Source organism: Pelecanus crispus, chromosome 2 (assembly GCF_030463565.1).
Source record: "Pelecanus crispus isolate bPelCri1 chromosome 2, bPelCri1.pri, whole genome shotgun sequence".
NCBI lineage: Eukaryota > Metazoa > Chordata > Aves > Pelecaniformes > Pelecanidae > Pelecanus > Pelecanus crispus.
This window is the reverse complement of record NC_134644.1, coordinates 39,489,632-39,505,448: the sequence shown is the minus strand read 5'-3', so window position 1 is coordinate 39,505,448 and position 15,817 is coordinate 39,489,632. Positions and strand designations below refer to the sequence as shown.

Genomic DNA, 15,817 nt, shown 5'->3' with positions numbered 1-15,817 from the left:
ATCTTTGGCTCACACAATAAAGCTTTTGGATCCTCCTGAACTCTTCCAAGCAGGGGAGCTGTTTTTCGTGCCCTGTGGTGAGGCAGTGACTCCCACCTTCCATGACTGGTTTAGTGGTGGACTTGGTAATGTTAGGTTAATGGTTGGACTGGATGATCTTAAAGGTCTTTTCCAACCTAAACGATTCTATGATTCTATGATCCCAGCAAGAATGGGTGAGGGCAATATAATATCCCACTGCCTGCCGGTGGGGAGAAGCTGCCTCTGGCAGGGCCCCTCACCCCCTCCATGGGGCAGAAGCAGCTCCCACTGCCGTCTCCTCTGCAGCCCTTTCAGGAGGGCTGTGGGGCAGGAGCTGCGGCCAGCGCAGCCAGAGCTGATAGGGTCTGTCTTGCCTCCATGCTCACGCCTCTGGGGCTCTCAGCCAGAGCACACCTGCTTGTCTGCGCGCATGGCTGCCCAAAGGGCTCCCCGGCAGCAACCCAAAGCCCCTGAGCTTACACTGAAGCAGGATGTTTGCTCCGTCTCAGGTTCCTTAGGAATCATGCCAGAAAAAAACTACCCATAGTGACATCTTACATTTTTTTTTTGTTGAACTTCCTGGTCGATATTCCAGGAGAGCCTTATTGATAAGTTATTAATTAATAACTTACTAATGACTGCTCAAATAGCAGCCAAACCTGAATCTTTGTAGCCCTGTGGAATGTCCCCCTTGCTTCAGCAGAGCCAGAACAAGCAGTGCTTTTCCTCCCTCCCATGGTCGATTGCTCTCAGGTTGCCTTCCAAACATGGTGCAATGATACAGAAACTTCTCCTTTCCCTCCTCCCTGTGCCATCCTTACTCATCTGCACCCTTTTATCTGCCCAAATGTCTTACATTGAGAGGGTTGTTAAAATAATTTAAGTATTTGAAGCTACACTTGCAAAGCACCTTCTGTCTCCCAGAAGATGGGGAATATTCCCAGCTTTGCAGAAATGAGTAGAGGATGAGCAGCGATCGTGACCAAATTCTAATTAAGTGCAAGTTACCAGGCTGGAAAAGTAAGTCACATTTTTTTCTTGTTAGTTATCTCCCACAAACAAGAGGATTACTTTTGAGTTCACTGGCATAACTTATGTACATGGCTTTTCCAGTTTTGACTGACTTGAGAAAAATCTTTTTGTTCCAGCACAGACATACTGATCTCACCTACATGACCAAGTGTGAGAACCAGAAATTGTAGTCTCACGTAAACTGTTTCTAATCACTCTCACACTAATTAACATGCCATTAACTGCACCACAATACTCTTGTGTAAGATGAAGAGAGAAAAAGGTCCAGCTTCGTTAGCTCATTGCACTTTGATTTTGTAGAAATCCTGCAGACTTTCACTTCTGCGTATGCTGAATCAAGAAAAAAAAAAACAACCTTCCTCCCCCCACCCCCAAACAAACCAAAACACTTACAGGCATGAGTACAGCAGAAGATCCAGGCATGGTGGGGTTGGGCAGGGTGCCAGGCATAGAGGCAGGCATAGGCTGTCTTTGTCGGTTGTGTAGGTGCAGTAGAGAAGACAGAGAACCTGGGACAGGCCTAGGAGAAAAGGAAAGAAAGCTGTCATGGGCTACAGAGACCAAAACAAGCCTTACCATGCCAGCTATTGCTAGGCACAGGCAACTCCAGACAAGCAGGCGCAGATAAGCCAATCCAGCATTTGTCCTCTCCTGCATAAATCAGTAGAACAAAGTTTTCAAGAAACAGATGAATCACCTTCCCTCTACTATTTATCGGTTAAAGCACCAGTATAGTTCCTCTGATGGAACATGAATGTAAACGTAACAGCCAGGCTCAGTTTATGCACCTCTGCATCTTACAGTGGCCAGCAAAAGATTTCTACAGACAAAGCAGGAAAATTTCCTGGCATGCCACATCAGTGCGTTGCTGTAAATTCAGACCTCAGGAACAAAAATATCTGGATGATAGTTTTGCAGACTATGACAGAAAATTAAACGCTCCTAAAGTAATTTTGAAATCACCTGTAAATAAACTACTCTAAAATGAGCATTTCATCTCGCTCTTGATATTCTCTCCTGTGAAACTCTACCAAGCCTTTGTTCCAAAGTGAGGTTCCCAATTTTACCAGTCAGCATGTCACCAGGGCACAGAAAATGGAAAAAAAGAAAGAAAATTATCAAAATTACATTCAGATTAAGTAGCTTGTAAAGGCAAAAAGTACGGACTATAAAAAAGCAGAGTGAGTTATTTTGGCAAAAGGAGTTAAAAAGACTTAGAAGGATTTTTCTAAGTGCAGCACAGGGAAAAGAGTGCATGTGAGAAAGCAGGCCCACTCACAAAGAAGAAGAATCATAAAATTAATAGATTAAACAAAGCTGGGACTACTCTTTGAAAATAGCCTTTAAGAATGTGGTCTCGGGAGTTAGTTAAATTAATCAGCTGCTTTTTTTTTTCTAGTTTGAAGACAGTATGAGTTGCTTGAAGTTTGGCGTAAATGTAACTTGTTACCTTTTCTAAAAGCATGAAAAGGAGAAAGCTTGCATGTACAGTGCCTCAACAAACATTGCTAGTAAAAGTTACTATGTTAAATTCTCATAGAGCAGGATGCTCTGCAGTATAGCAGGGTTTACACCGTTTATTAGGCAGGAGAGATACCCCTAAACGTATGAGAAGGACCGGAGAGAAGGGGACATAGTCCAGGAGCTTGAAAAGCCTCTGCAGGGGGGAGCATGGAAAGAGTCTAAAGATGTTTGGAGCCTCTAAACATCAGGGTTGATTTTTGACCTTGGCAGAAGCATCTTTTGCTTCAGTGACAAATCCACAGCTAGCCATTAAAGCCTCAAAAACTGGGCTGGGCTGGTCAGGGAAGCAGAGTAATAACCTCAGAGCTGTGAGGGGGAAGACAGTCGCTTCTCCCAGTTGGTCCGAACCGTGTCACACCAAATGATGGGACTTTACTTCTTGCCCCTCCAATTGTGATACTGGCAATCATGAATACATACACCCCTCCTGCAACTTTAGCTGTCACTTCCATTTATCTAACAACAAGCAAAGAGGCCAAAGGCTGTGAGCAATGGGATTCACAGACATCCCGTATGGAGGACACCACATCCAGGCTCCCAAAGCAGAGGAGCCTGCCTCATGGCAACACCAGCTTCTTCTGACCTACAAGTCTCACCCTCCTCTGCCCAGAGCCCAAACCACCTAATCCCCTCTTCCCTAAAACTCCCCAGTATTTCCCATCCTTGGACTTTCAGTCCTTCAACCCTCCTCTCTTCAAGCCTGCTACCCCCGGAAACATTTCTGTCCCAACAAACGCCACCTCAAAGTCCTTGCCCTGCCCGCTCCCTCGTACCCAGACACCCCTGCTCCTCCCACCCCTCTGCCTTCAGCTGCCCTCTCTTCAGCAGCTGCACATGACTGAACCCATCCTTTTGTCTTGGTTCTCCATGGAGAGAAAAAGCCTGTGTTTTGAAGGATGTTTTAAAAATCCTCCCAGACACATACAGTACTTATTCAGAAGGGGGGAAAAAAACCCCTGAAACAACAACAAATGCATCTCAGATACAGACAAGAAGCTCTTCCTATGCCTCCCTGGTTTTCTGCTGATGGAGGAATATGATGTACTTTACATCTTCATACCCCCCCTCAAAGAAACTCAAGACAATGTCTCCCAAACACATGGTGTAACCCTGTGAGAGGGTGCAATAAGTGCTGTGAGGGAGCATGAATCAGCTTCTAGGACAGGGGACCCTATGCTCAGCTCAGCACAAAGCTAAGCCTGGGCAGCTGTGGAGGTGGTGTAAGTGGAATGGATGTAGTGCAGGAAAAATGAGCTCAGAAAATATACTTAAGTTCACAGCCCCTGACCCATCTTACTCTCCACTTAAAACACAGCTGCTCCATGTACCAGCACTCATTCACACAAGAGGACTGATGAATCATTAGGCTTGGGTCAAAATAGCACAAAAAGCAGATTCAGTGATCCTTTGAAAAGAGAAAAGTGAGCAGATACCAGGCTGAAGTTGAGGAGGAGAAAGATCTCAGTTTGGTTTCCAGAGGCTGTGGTGACCCCCACAAGCAGAGTCCATCACACTGCAACTACAGCCCTGCAGAGCAGCAGACAGCAAGCCCAAACAGGTCTTCTCTATGTCGTACTTTAAAGTCCATGCGACAGCAGCCAGACAGAAGGGCTGAGACCCCCACGCTGGGGGGGCTGAGGAGCAGAACGGAATGTGCTGCAGCCCGGGCTGGGGACGCACTCTGGGTTTCCTCCCAGGAGAGTGGGCAAGGAGGAGTAGGCAGGAAAGGAGAAAGTGCTGGTGCACTCTCACACCTATCCTGGGATGAGACTGAGGTGTGCACCCACCTGCCTGCCGGAGCTCTGGAGCCCTCTGGGTCCACCAGTTTGGTTAGACACAGCCTACTGGAATTGCGCTAACAGGAGCAATGCATTCAATAAAAATATCACTTGAGTTTTCAGTGTGACCAAAGTAAAACAACTACCATGACAACAGCCCCCCCCCCCCCCCCTTTATTCATACTGAGACTGTCCTACATACAGACCCTTTGTACAATTCACCAGTTTCATAATAAGCTTAGGTGTTAGGCTGTTTGACAGAAACTTATTCTGGCCTGACTTATGCAATTTGTGCAAGTGATTCTCAAGGGACTGCACGGTTTGAGTTTTGCTTATATGTTCCAGAGCCAAAAAAATTTCCAAAATTGCTTTAATGAGTTTGGGAATATGGGACTTGGGCAAAAGGGAATTATTGGTATTTATTAAAATGGCAAAGAAGCTTCCTTGCTGTCCCCAGTTTCACCTTTAATGCTGCTTTGCTTTGGGGGTCTGCATATGCTTTACACTTAGCTAGAGGAAAAATAATCCTCAGTACTTCAGGTATTTTTTCTTGCTACCCTCCTGCTAGTCTGTTCCCAAGTGTGTTTTTGCAAAGAGGTGCAGGGCAGTCAGAGAAACCTTGTGCTTCAAGGTTGACCCTCTTTGTCAAAAAGTCTGCACCATTCCTGCCACCAATAGAAGTGCTACATAATGCACAGCAGATTCCACTCCCCATCAGGGAAGCTGACATAAGCCGGTACTCATGGACACTTCTATTGCTTCCATGCTGAATACAGGTCATCGATTAGCACGTGCTCATGCGCATTCACTCGCACAGAGCTCAGGGAACGTGTATGGCACAGAACCGTACAGGTTGAGATACTCAGTTTGTCTAAGACATTTCTTCTCCTTCCAAGGACAACACAATCTCTTTTGTTGTTGCTTTCTATCCTGCAGCAAAGAAAGTCAGTAAGAGTTTATAATTATTATTTTTAATGTTGGACACGTCAACTCTGCTCCTCTCTTTGTAAATGCTGAGGAGGTGCTGCCTGCAGCCTGTCAGTCAATATTGCTGACTGAGACATTTTAATTCCTTGGCACCTGTGTTGCTAAATAAATAGGGTTGTTGGGCAAACAGCCCACAAATAAAGGACAGATAAGATAGAGAACTGGCAAGTGCTCAACCTCACTGAAAATCTGGCCATCTGTGGGGTTTTTCCCAACTTTAAGAATTTTCATCGTGTCCCAGCAGGAGCCTGCTGTTGGACACGATGGGGTCTCAGTCAGCATTTGTACAGTATTTCTTTGGGTGTACGCAGCCTGGATGGATAGCGTTACGGTGGCTTAGTAAAATAGCACGTGTTAGCCAAGCTGCTGTAACTGACCACGTTGGCTCCCCTCCCTCTGCACGGTGGTGCTAACACCGTGAGTCATCCCTACTAACATTTAAACAGATGGGCGGTACCCCGCTAAGCCATGGTGACTCGATCATGTTCCATCATATGACTCTACCCAATGATTAAAGATAACTCCGTTAATGTAATCAAATGTCTACGATATATACTTCGCTATGTGCCTTCTTGATTAATAGTAAATATTCTGTCTGCTATCTGGCCCAGTTTTCTAGATTGTCTGATGACTAAACACTGCATTCGTCTATTAAAAGACTAGGCTTCCCCTAACTTGTAGTCTTCAGGGACAGTTTCTGCAGATGACAATTTGCTGCTGAGGTCTCATGAGATTAGGTTCATACTGACCTAGACCATTCAGGGCTACGTGCAGAAGGACTGATGCTATTTAAAGTATCACTGCAGTATGTTTGCTATTATGGTAAAGCACTCCGGGTCAGTGGGTCTTACCATGACTTCTCTCCTGCTCCTTACTCTCCTGCGTGTAGCATTCATGCAAGGTAAGCAAGAATGCCTACACTACAACCCAGTTTGTTCTACTTTAGTTAGCTCTGGTGTGGAAGTTGCACTGGAGCACAGGGACTCATCTCTTGACTTTCTATGGCCTCCAGACCCAGCCAGCTCACACAAGAGCAGCCCACAGGTAGCTGGTTGTGCTGTGGCAATTCGCCATGTTGGGTCAGCACTGGCTCAGGGATTTCTGCACCATGCTCCAGTTACGCAACACAGACTTGCCCAGACTTTCATAATTTTTATATATATGTATGTATATATATGTGTGTGTGTGTATATATATATTTTTATTACAACAGTGCCTAGAAGCCTGCATTTAAAAACTGTGGGTGAGGTCCTGCCCCCAAAACCTTACAGACCAAGGATAAAATGAGGGAGTTGAGTGGAAGCAATAGGGAGACACAGGTGAATAAGGCAGCAATGATACCATTACGATCAGTGTAATGAGAAGCAACCACTGCATACCAGCAGCCTGGATCTTTTCAAGGAATGTCAGTATGTACATGTGGTTTGGGTGGCTTTCAGGCTGAAGCACCCAAGTAGCCTACCATGCTGAGAATGAGCTCAGTTGGCTACGGTCTACCCTCTGAATGTCTCATGGACAACCAGGTATTGTCGCAATTAAACTTTTCATTGCTAAAAAGTAAGTTTGCTGGAGCATGTAGTTCTAAAGACCAGCTGCAAACTGCTTCCACAGCAGCTACTGAGGCCGGAGTACCTGACCCAAGTGCTGTCCTTGGCTTCAATATTTGAAAAATTCAGCCAGAGGGCAGAGACGTGGAGGGGATGTTTTAACCTGAGAAAAGTGTACTGACTGGAGGTGTTGCCTCACTTAGTGCTGCTCTGCTGTTGTTTGATCCACAGTGCCATTATTTAAGCCTATCAATCCAACTATAGCTTTCCTCATTTGTGGCCCATTATTTGAGGTGCTCCCTCCTCGCCCCCCCTCCCCACCCCCCCAAGTAGGGCAATTCTGTCTAGTCTTAATGTATTCATTTGTCATTCAGAGGAGGAAAGAAAAAACAAACACAGAGGAAAGCAACAACAAAGCATCAGGCAAGCACTTGGAATACCTCGCATAGTTGCAGGGACCTCACCTGACCTGCCCCGTATCCCATGTTTAATGATCTTTTAATCACAGCATCACCAGAGAGCCAAGCTTTCCAAGAAGTGGGAGGTTTGTGTCGCCAGGTTTTTCCCAGAGCCAAATCATATTCAGGGGAAAAGAAAACTGGCACCTAAAAATAATGGCTCTCTGCCAACCTAGTAAAGATCCTTGTTTGTATTTCTCAGACAATTCAGACATCTGCATGATGTGGGTAGATTATTATTATCAGTAGCAGACATTTATACTGTGGTGGTGCCCAAAGGTCCTAGTCGGGACCGGGAGCCCATTGAGCCTGGCACTGTACAAACACAGATAAGAGACAATTCTTACACAGTGTGTTTACAATCTAGAGACACAAAACAGATGAAAAGTAGAAGACAGAGAGAGAACACACAAGCAAATAAATATGCTAAAGAATTGGAAACAGTTTAGTGGCACTCCTTTGGTTGCTTTTTTGTCTTTGTATGTTTTTTATTTAACTCATATGCTCAGAAATTACAGGACCGAGGAAGTTTGCAAGAGGAAGGGAGTAACTAAGATTGAGACACAGGAAGGGCAATACTCTAGAAAGGGAAAATTGTGGCTCATAACTTAGAGGATTTGGGGAGCATCCAGACAAAGCTATGCTTTCTGTAGAGATTTTTAAACAAAGCGTGCATGTATTTTCATATATGTGTTACCTTAAGGTATTTTCCCAGTGTTGGACAAGAAGAGATTTCAGCCCGGGAAAGAGAAACTAGCTGACGGTAAAGACACTGGCAAAGTGAAAGTGATGTTTGACACTGCAATGAGAAACTGGAGGACTGAGATAAGATAAGGCTAAGCTGCAAAAAGTCTTGACAAGAAGCTTGATTCAGAAGTGAAGGAAAAACCAGTGTAAGTATTTGAGGCGAGCTGGCACAATTAAGATAACAAGCTATACATTGGCACAGAGGTAGAAGGAATTCAGCAACAAGCACCACAAAAGGAGCAAGATGCAGCAGACATATATGAAACGATGGGGACAAAGTCCAAAGCAAGCAAAGAGATGTTAATTCTCAATTCACATATCCCTTGATGTCACATGAGCTGTTCACAAGGAACAAAGCAACTCCATCAGAAATGCATTCTTGCTCACTTGCTTTAATTCACAGGGACAGAACATGTAACTGAAGGGAAATAAGCAAAAAAAACCAAACCCAAAACCCCCCAAAAAAGAGGAAACAGAATGGATATATGTACAGTAAAATACTAGAAACCTGTGGAAAAATTACTCCAAAATTTGTTAAGAATTCTATACTTGTCACCCGAGGTTGTAGGAAAAAAGCCCCACAAATCAGCAGCCCCACTGCTGTAATGCATTTAATGGGCCAAACTCTATTTAAAGATTTAGTCAATGATAAATCTTGCCTTAGAAACTTCAATTGTGCTAATGCCACCTATATTTCCTGAACACATGTTTAAGGAACCTCTGCAAATTCAGCATAAGTACAAGGACCAGCAGGTCCTTGGAAGCCTCACAGAACCCATTAACATTTGCCTTTTGGCTCTTACAGGTCTTAGAAACTGCTGGTTTCAATCTTCCCTTCCCTCTAAATATTTCACTGGGTCTTATTGCCTGACCCATTACAAGAAAAATAAGAAAAGCTAGAATGGTTTCTTAGACTATAACCTCCTCGGAGAAGTTTATGTTCTGCACAGTGTTATGCACACAGCTGGAACTCACAAATGATACGTGGAGGATAATGGCATATTTAAAGCAAAACAAGGAAACACTGCAAAATGCAGGTTCAAGGGATTATAAAGAACTAGCTCATATAAAACACATTCTTGTAATAAAAAAAATTGTGGGATAAAAACAACAAACTGCAACATAAACATGATTTGATCATGCAAGCAAGCAACAATGTCATACTGATTCCACTGTTGCCATGGTTTCCCAGCTCAGACAGGACCAAAAGCTTAATTCTTCAGGTAAATAAATGATTTTGCATCACCACAAATAAAGGTGTATCAGTTGTCATTGAAGAAAAAGGGTGGCGATAAACGTATCAATGGCAGCTGACTTAAAACCAGGAATAATAACCACAATAAAGCTTACACAAACACTTTCTAACACATCCATTCTTTTTAAGGGTCAGGCTTACGGCTCCAGCCTGGCAAGCAAATTCAAGAAAACTCGAAAATTTAAGGCTCATTGAGAAAAATGTCAATAGGTTAAACAGCTGGAAATAAACCTAACCCAGCATCCAGACAAACCTGACAACTGAACACCAAGTAACTCTTCTGCCATGTTTGTGCTACCTAAAGGTACTGGAGCCTTCAGTTGCTCAAGTGACTCCATTCCAAATGCCTTATAGCAGTGCAAATGGCTTTTATTTGACTTTCATAACTTTGCATCTAAAAAGAATACTAGATTGCAAAAAGGATGGAGAAAAAGCCCCTTTTACTCTTAAAGGGCTGAGAGGGTATTTGGAGAACTCTTGGTGAGTACTCACTACCAACAGATCCCTATACTGGAAATACGGTAAAACAAATTTCTCAATTAAAATTCTCTTTCTATTCACCCTTATTTGGACCAGTGAAATTTAATAGAAATACTAAGATAAAAGAGCTTTGTAAACCCTGTTTTATAGTAAAAAAGAAAAAAGAATCTTTTTGAAGTGATTTATTTTTCCTTTTTTTTTGTTCTTTTTTTTTTAACTTCCCAAACAAAGCAGAAGTTTGTCTCTGAAAATAAGACGGTGAATTACAGCAAAGTCATGAAAACAAAGAACCAACAGTTTCTCCAGTGCAGGCTTGTTACCATGAGCTAATAATTCCAGACTTTAAGCAAGCTGAGCCTCTTTTTTAATAACTGCATGCCTCTAGGCAAAGTATTTCTACTAAAAATTATTGAGGCATGGAACAAGGCAAGGTGTGTGAGCTAATGTTGGATTGTTCAGTTACTAAACCAACTCCTATAGCAATGAGCCTGCTCTGAACTGACAGATTATTTCTCTGTATACACTTGTATAAACACACTGCTTAAGGTCGAAATCTGTGTAAGCTTTCTTTTCAATTAAAATGTCAAAGATGACAGCACATGTTTTCACTGTCCTCCACAGGATGATGGATGCCGTGGCAGCAGTTTCATGCCCCTGCGTTTCGGAGATGTTTGCCTGCCTGAGTGCCTAAGAAAGATGTACTCGCTGATCTTCTCATACGCCTGCAGGCAGACAGGACTGCTTTGGAGACCTTATGCTTCAGATGGCTTAACATCTCTTGACTTCTTCCTCCTCAGCAACCCCTCATCTGCCCCCACACCCAATGTTGTAAAAGTTAGAGCAGGAAGGTTGTTGTGCCCAAGCAGGTTGGAAAAAGGGTCCTGAATTAAAACACCAGATTGCTACTTAAGTGAAAGGCCTTAAATCCTAGGCTGGTTTCTGATCATGGCCAGTTCACTTCAGGCACCTAACTTAGGTCCCCGCAGAAACACAGGTGCTGTGAGTAGTCAACAGAAAGACACAGTACACCCCAAAAGGAGCCTGCAGCAATTTTTCCAGAAAAAATGGGATTAATCCAAATCTTTACATTTCTTCAGCTCCATATCCATGAAAATGAATAAAACTTTCTCCATCAGCTTCTCATTCATTTTCATGAGTCAATGGCTTGTACAAAGCCAAAGACAGTGGCTCCAAACATTGCTGGGTCTGAAGACCACGTGGCAACACCACTCATAGTACACATAGCCATAATGCTATGGTTGGACCTGTAGCATCAATTTGGTCACAATTTTGCCAGAAAAAGACTGACTAATGAAAACAGTCTGGGTGAGAGAAAAACACTCTAGCATCTGCCACTGGCAGATTTAGTTTGTCTAAAGCTGACAAGACACAACTGTGCTGTGTGCACTATGGAAAGCAGAGTTTGCCCACAGTCACTAGTGAGGAAAACAAGTAGGTATATACATGTAAGATGATTTATTTACTAACATCTAAATTCTACCCTGAATGCCAAAAATACCATAGAAGTAACACATGCTGAAGAAATCCTTAAAAAAGGACATTATTTAAGAAAATACAAGCATCATTTCTTAAAATACCAAATAAGTAAAACAGAAAATTGGAAGCTTAGAAAAGACTCAGATGAGATAGGAGATCAGTGGCAGACCAAAATCCAGCTCTTAATCCCATCCTTTAACAAGAATACCATAGAGATATTCTCTTTTTAATGCTCATTGCTTTCCTAGCACTTCTGCCATCAGCACATGCTTCTGCAGTGCCAAGCTCTCCCTACAGCCCAGAGAAAAGTTAGCACTTGTGCGTGACCCACCACGGTCACGGCCCCAAACGTGCTCAGTGTCTCAAAGCTGCTGGTTGTTTCAGTGGGTGGCAGTGGGGGAGGAGGGAGAGGAGTACCTACATTAGGGTGTGCTCCCAATTATCTGTTTAGCAAGTCACCTCCAGGTGTAAAAATATCTTAGAGCTGCCAAATAGCTATATACCTTCAGTGACCCTCCACCCCCAACCCACTTCACTGATTCCTTTCAAACCTTCATAAAGATCAAAATGAATATATGCCATTTCCTGGGAGGAACTTTTGCACGCGCTTCATCTCTTAAACATGCTAAAAATCCCAACTGACAGCTGTATTAGTACAAATGATGAGAAGCACAGGGAAGAGGTGAATCTCAAGGCAGAAAGAACAAAGTCGTGGAGAACTGTTGCAGCTGTACTTCAACAGAGTTCAGCTCTGAGCAGTGCTGACTGCTCTTGTTATTTAAAGATTGCCTTCTCTGCCTGCGTGTCAATGGGAGTTACCGCTGATTGAGAGCATGTCATGCAAACAGGAATCCCAACCTCATCCACAGATTCTTTTACATAGCTATGGCAAATTTCACTGAGGGGTGGAAATCATGTTAGCTGCTATTTGCTAATGAAGTCCCCCAGAACAGTGTATATTACTGAATGGCGTGCTCCAGAAATGCCCCATGGCAATGACAGAAGCAGTACACGTAGTGGCTGCTGCAGATTTCACTGACACTTAGATGCTGACATAGGCCAGCAAAGGTTTCCAGCAGCGTGCAAGGGGGAGAAGTGATAGTAAAAGCCATTGTCCACTCATGTGCAACCACAGATACATGGGAAAATTTCTCTCCCTACGCATGTATGCATGCTAAGAGAGACAGCAAAAAAGAGCAGGCATTGAAAAAAGGTTATTTTATTCCTGCAACAAAGTGTATATTGTCATCGTAATTTCCAGTCACTATCTGTGCCCACTCCCTCCCTTTTAAGTACTGGTTCGAGCTTGAACCTGCAGCTAATTTTGAGGTTGGAGTTCATTTGTTTTCACATCAATGCAATTAATTTCCACTGGAAAATGCATCTCAGGCATTCCATCAAAATAGGCCTAAAATAATTCTGAAAAGCTCATCTGTCTCCAATCTATATAATGTTTTAAAAATTGGATGCATGCCCTGCAATAACATTGCACTTCACAAAGCTTAAAGCTCTAAACTTGAGGGTATCAGTTACATTGAAACTGTAGTAAATTAAAACATCCAGTTTCTGGTTTGCATTGATTTATAAATATCGACAAAACTACTATTGCAGTCATTACCACTTTGGGTGCTCCCAGTTGAATTTTCAACAGTTCAGGGTTATTTTCATTCTTATTGTGGCTACAGTAGCCTTTCAAGTTATAGATCAAGTTCCAGATAACATGTAAATCTTAAATCTTAGTTTTAAAAATATGCATACAAACCAGCCAATACTTATAATAAAAAGCAGCAAGTCTAAGTGGTTGGTAACATCAGATACCAAGCACATTTTTTTTAGACTCTCCAGCTTAAAGCAGAAAGGTTACTTACTACTATGAAATAGAAGCAAGTGGAAATGGGATAGAATATGAAAGGGCAAATATCTCTAGGTTTTTTTACCAGGTATTTGCTGTTCTCTTTTGAACTGTTCTTTGGAATGAGAGAATCAGAAGCATATTCAAAACTTTTCTCCTATAGAGCTTTGCACATTAGTCTACCTGGTGACCTTCAAATGTGCTTGTTTATGGGCAAGATATTACTGAGGAAATATAAACCTGAAAAATAAAGACGGTTCATGAGCTGTAACCCAGTTAACACAATAATTTGAGAAAACAATAAGAAACGCATGAACATGTCAACAGCAATAGAGCCAATTCTCAATGGCGTACAACATGCAGCTCTGCCAAAGACAATGGATTTAAACCAACTGGGAATCTCACTCATATGCACGTATGCACGCACACTCCATAAACACATGGTATATAACATACATTACATCTAGTTACAAAACAAGCTTTGACAGTGATCAATGTCTTATGCTTCAAAAGAAAACAAAAATCCCCCCCTTGCACCTTGACATCTGTGGGCTACTACTGAGTAATTTCTCCTGACCCCTGGTGGTGATTAGCTTATGAAGTGAAGCAGGAGGATCACCATAATACTCCCAGCATTTCTCCTGAAAGCACTGGCCAAATTCTACCCTTGCTGCTCTTCTTGATACTGTCACTGAAGCCAATATGATGATTCGCAATCCAGCTTTCCACTATTCTTTGCATTCATCGTATTTGCCTTGTACAGCACGTACAGTAGAGTTGAGAAAGACAAAGAGAGGTTGATCCTACTGTGGCAGATGTTCTTTTGGGCATGATGCTCTTGCCATTGAAGTTCACAGGAGTGCTGCTAATACAGTCATTTAGAACAGAATCAGGCCCATAAAAATGTATGACACCTATGAAGATACCTTCCTAAATTATACCCCGAAACGCTGACTTACGCATGTTAATGATACACTACATCGCACTAAGAAAATTGGTTTATTTTACATCTTTACCTTACAACTTGTACTGATGTTTCCGGTTTAGTGTTTCACAGCTGGTTTTTGGTTCTGGTTTTTTTTTTGGCTTGAGAGACGTGTTGTCTTAAAGAGGAAACATTCTCCCAAACCAGAACTTAGTGTTGAAGATTAAGACAACATCCACTGCACCAATTCAGAGAAAGGGCTTAATGGTCAGTAGGCAGTCATGCAAAAGCTCAGGTCATCCTGTCAACTTCCAAGAGTCTGTTGTATGAACTAACACACTGTTAATGGGTTTTTTTTCTGATTATTTATTTCTTATGTCTTTAACATGAACTGTAAGTGTTCACACATACTCCATGAATAGTTTTGGTTTGCACTGTTTCTTTTTTCCTCCACTTTCCCTTTGAGAACCATCGCTGAAACAGTGTTTTAGCTAGAAAGCTGCCATGCCAAGGGAAGTAATACAGCAGCAGTATGATCATCAAAGTCAAAAACTGAATTCGGTGAATTTTGAGACTCTGAGGGTACTGGATAGCTTCAAGTTTTTGCATCTCACAGTTTTCAGCACCACAACTCAGCAAGAAGGAACCATCTTTACGTAAAATAGTTTAAAAAGACCACGCTAACCAGGCTAGAAGGACCTCTCTAGCTGTATTTGCACGGTCGAAGTAACGCCACTTGTTTAGACACAGCCCGAGTCTCCTGCAGACACGCAGGTCTGAGAACAGCCCTTCCAGGAACACGAGTGTCATTTCAGCTCGTACTGACTGCCCGATGCTGTGAAACCAAACTCCAAGGTACCGCTTTTCAGTGAAGTGCCACTATAGCCGTTAGAATCAACTGCAGCATTTGCATTAAGCGTTTCCAGATTTAAACTGTGGGAACTGGTACCCTGGAGTTGTCAGTGGAAGGCCTCTGACAATGTAATTTGTTTCTCCTGCTGGCCTGACAAAGTCAGAGCATGCTGACATTCAAGAAACATTAGTTGTTCAGTTTTTTCTTTTTTTTTTGTTTTTTTAAGATGTTTGCTTGGAGCTGTTGGGAGGGCAGAGGAAAAGGACTGTCAGCTTAGGAAGGGGAAGAGGCAGAAGAGGGAGAATGGAAGGGAGAAGACGTGTCCTGTCCTAGATGTCTCCTATAAAATAAGCAAAGTGCTCATCACACACATACCCTGAGACACGCCAATACAGTGCAGGTGAACATGTTAAAAAATGTTAACTTTACCTAAATAACAAACTAGCAGCTCCACTCAGTTTATAATAACATCAGATCTATTTGATTTGGCCCACAGGGAGCCAGACATTTGACTGATCTGGTTAAAATATCTCAACAGTCACACAAATAGGCCTGGTCAAAGCCTATTGCATCACCTGCATTTATTTTTTAATGTTAATATTTAGCAATGGAAGAAAGATACAGATCTGTGCTCTATACCCTTGCCATCTCCAGCACTATGATCTCAGCTCAGAGAGCAGCAGGAATCTGCACAGCAGTAAATATGGCTGATTTCCAGGGGTCGGAAGCCACGGCTTACTCGCTCCACTCCGTGTTTTCTGTTGTCGTTCCGATAGGAAAGGCAAATAAGATGAATGCAAAGAATAGTGGCAAACTCAGATTGCAGGTCAGCATGTTTTGGGGTTTTTTCCCCCAGTCTCT

At 42.8% G+C, this 15,817-nt stretch overlaps 1 protein-coding gene across 1 annotated transcript in view; it reads right to left on the bottom strand.

The window, feature by feature from the left end:
* Positions 1 to 15,817, bottom strand: part of CREB5 (cAMP responsive element binding protein 5) — a 214,093-nt gene that overhangs the window by 67,926 nt on the left and 130,350 nt on the right. Inside the window, exon 5 of the mRNA XM_075705954.1 lies at positions 1,447 to 1,573. Coding sequence (XP_075562069.1) covers positions 1,447 to 1,573 — 127 coding nt within the window. The remainder of the gene's footprint in view (positions 1 to 1,446; positions 1,574 to 15,817) is intronic.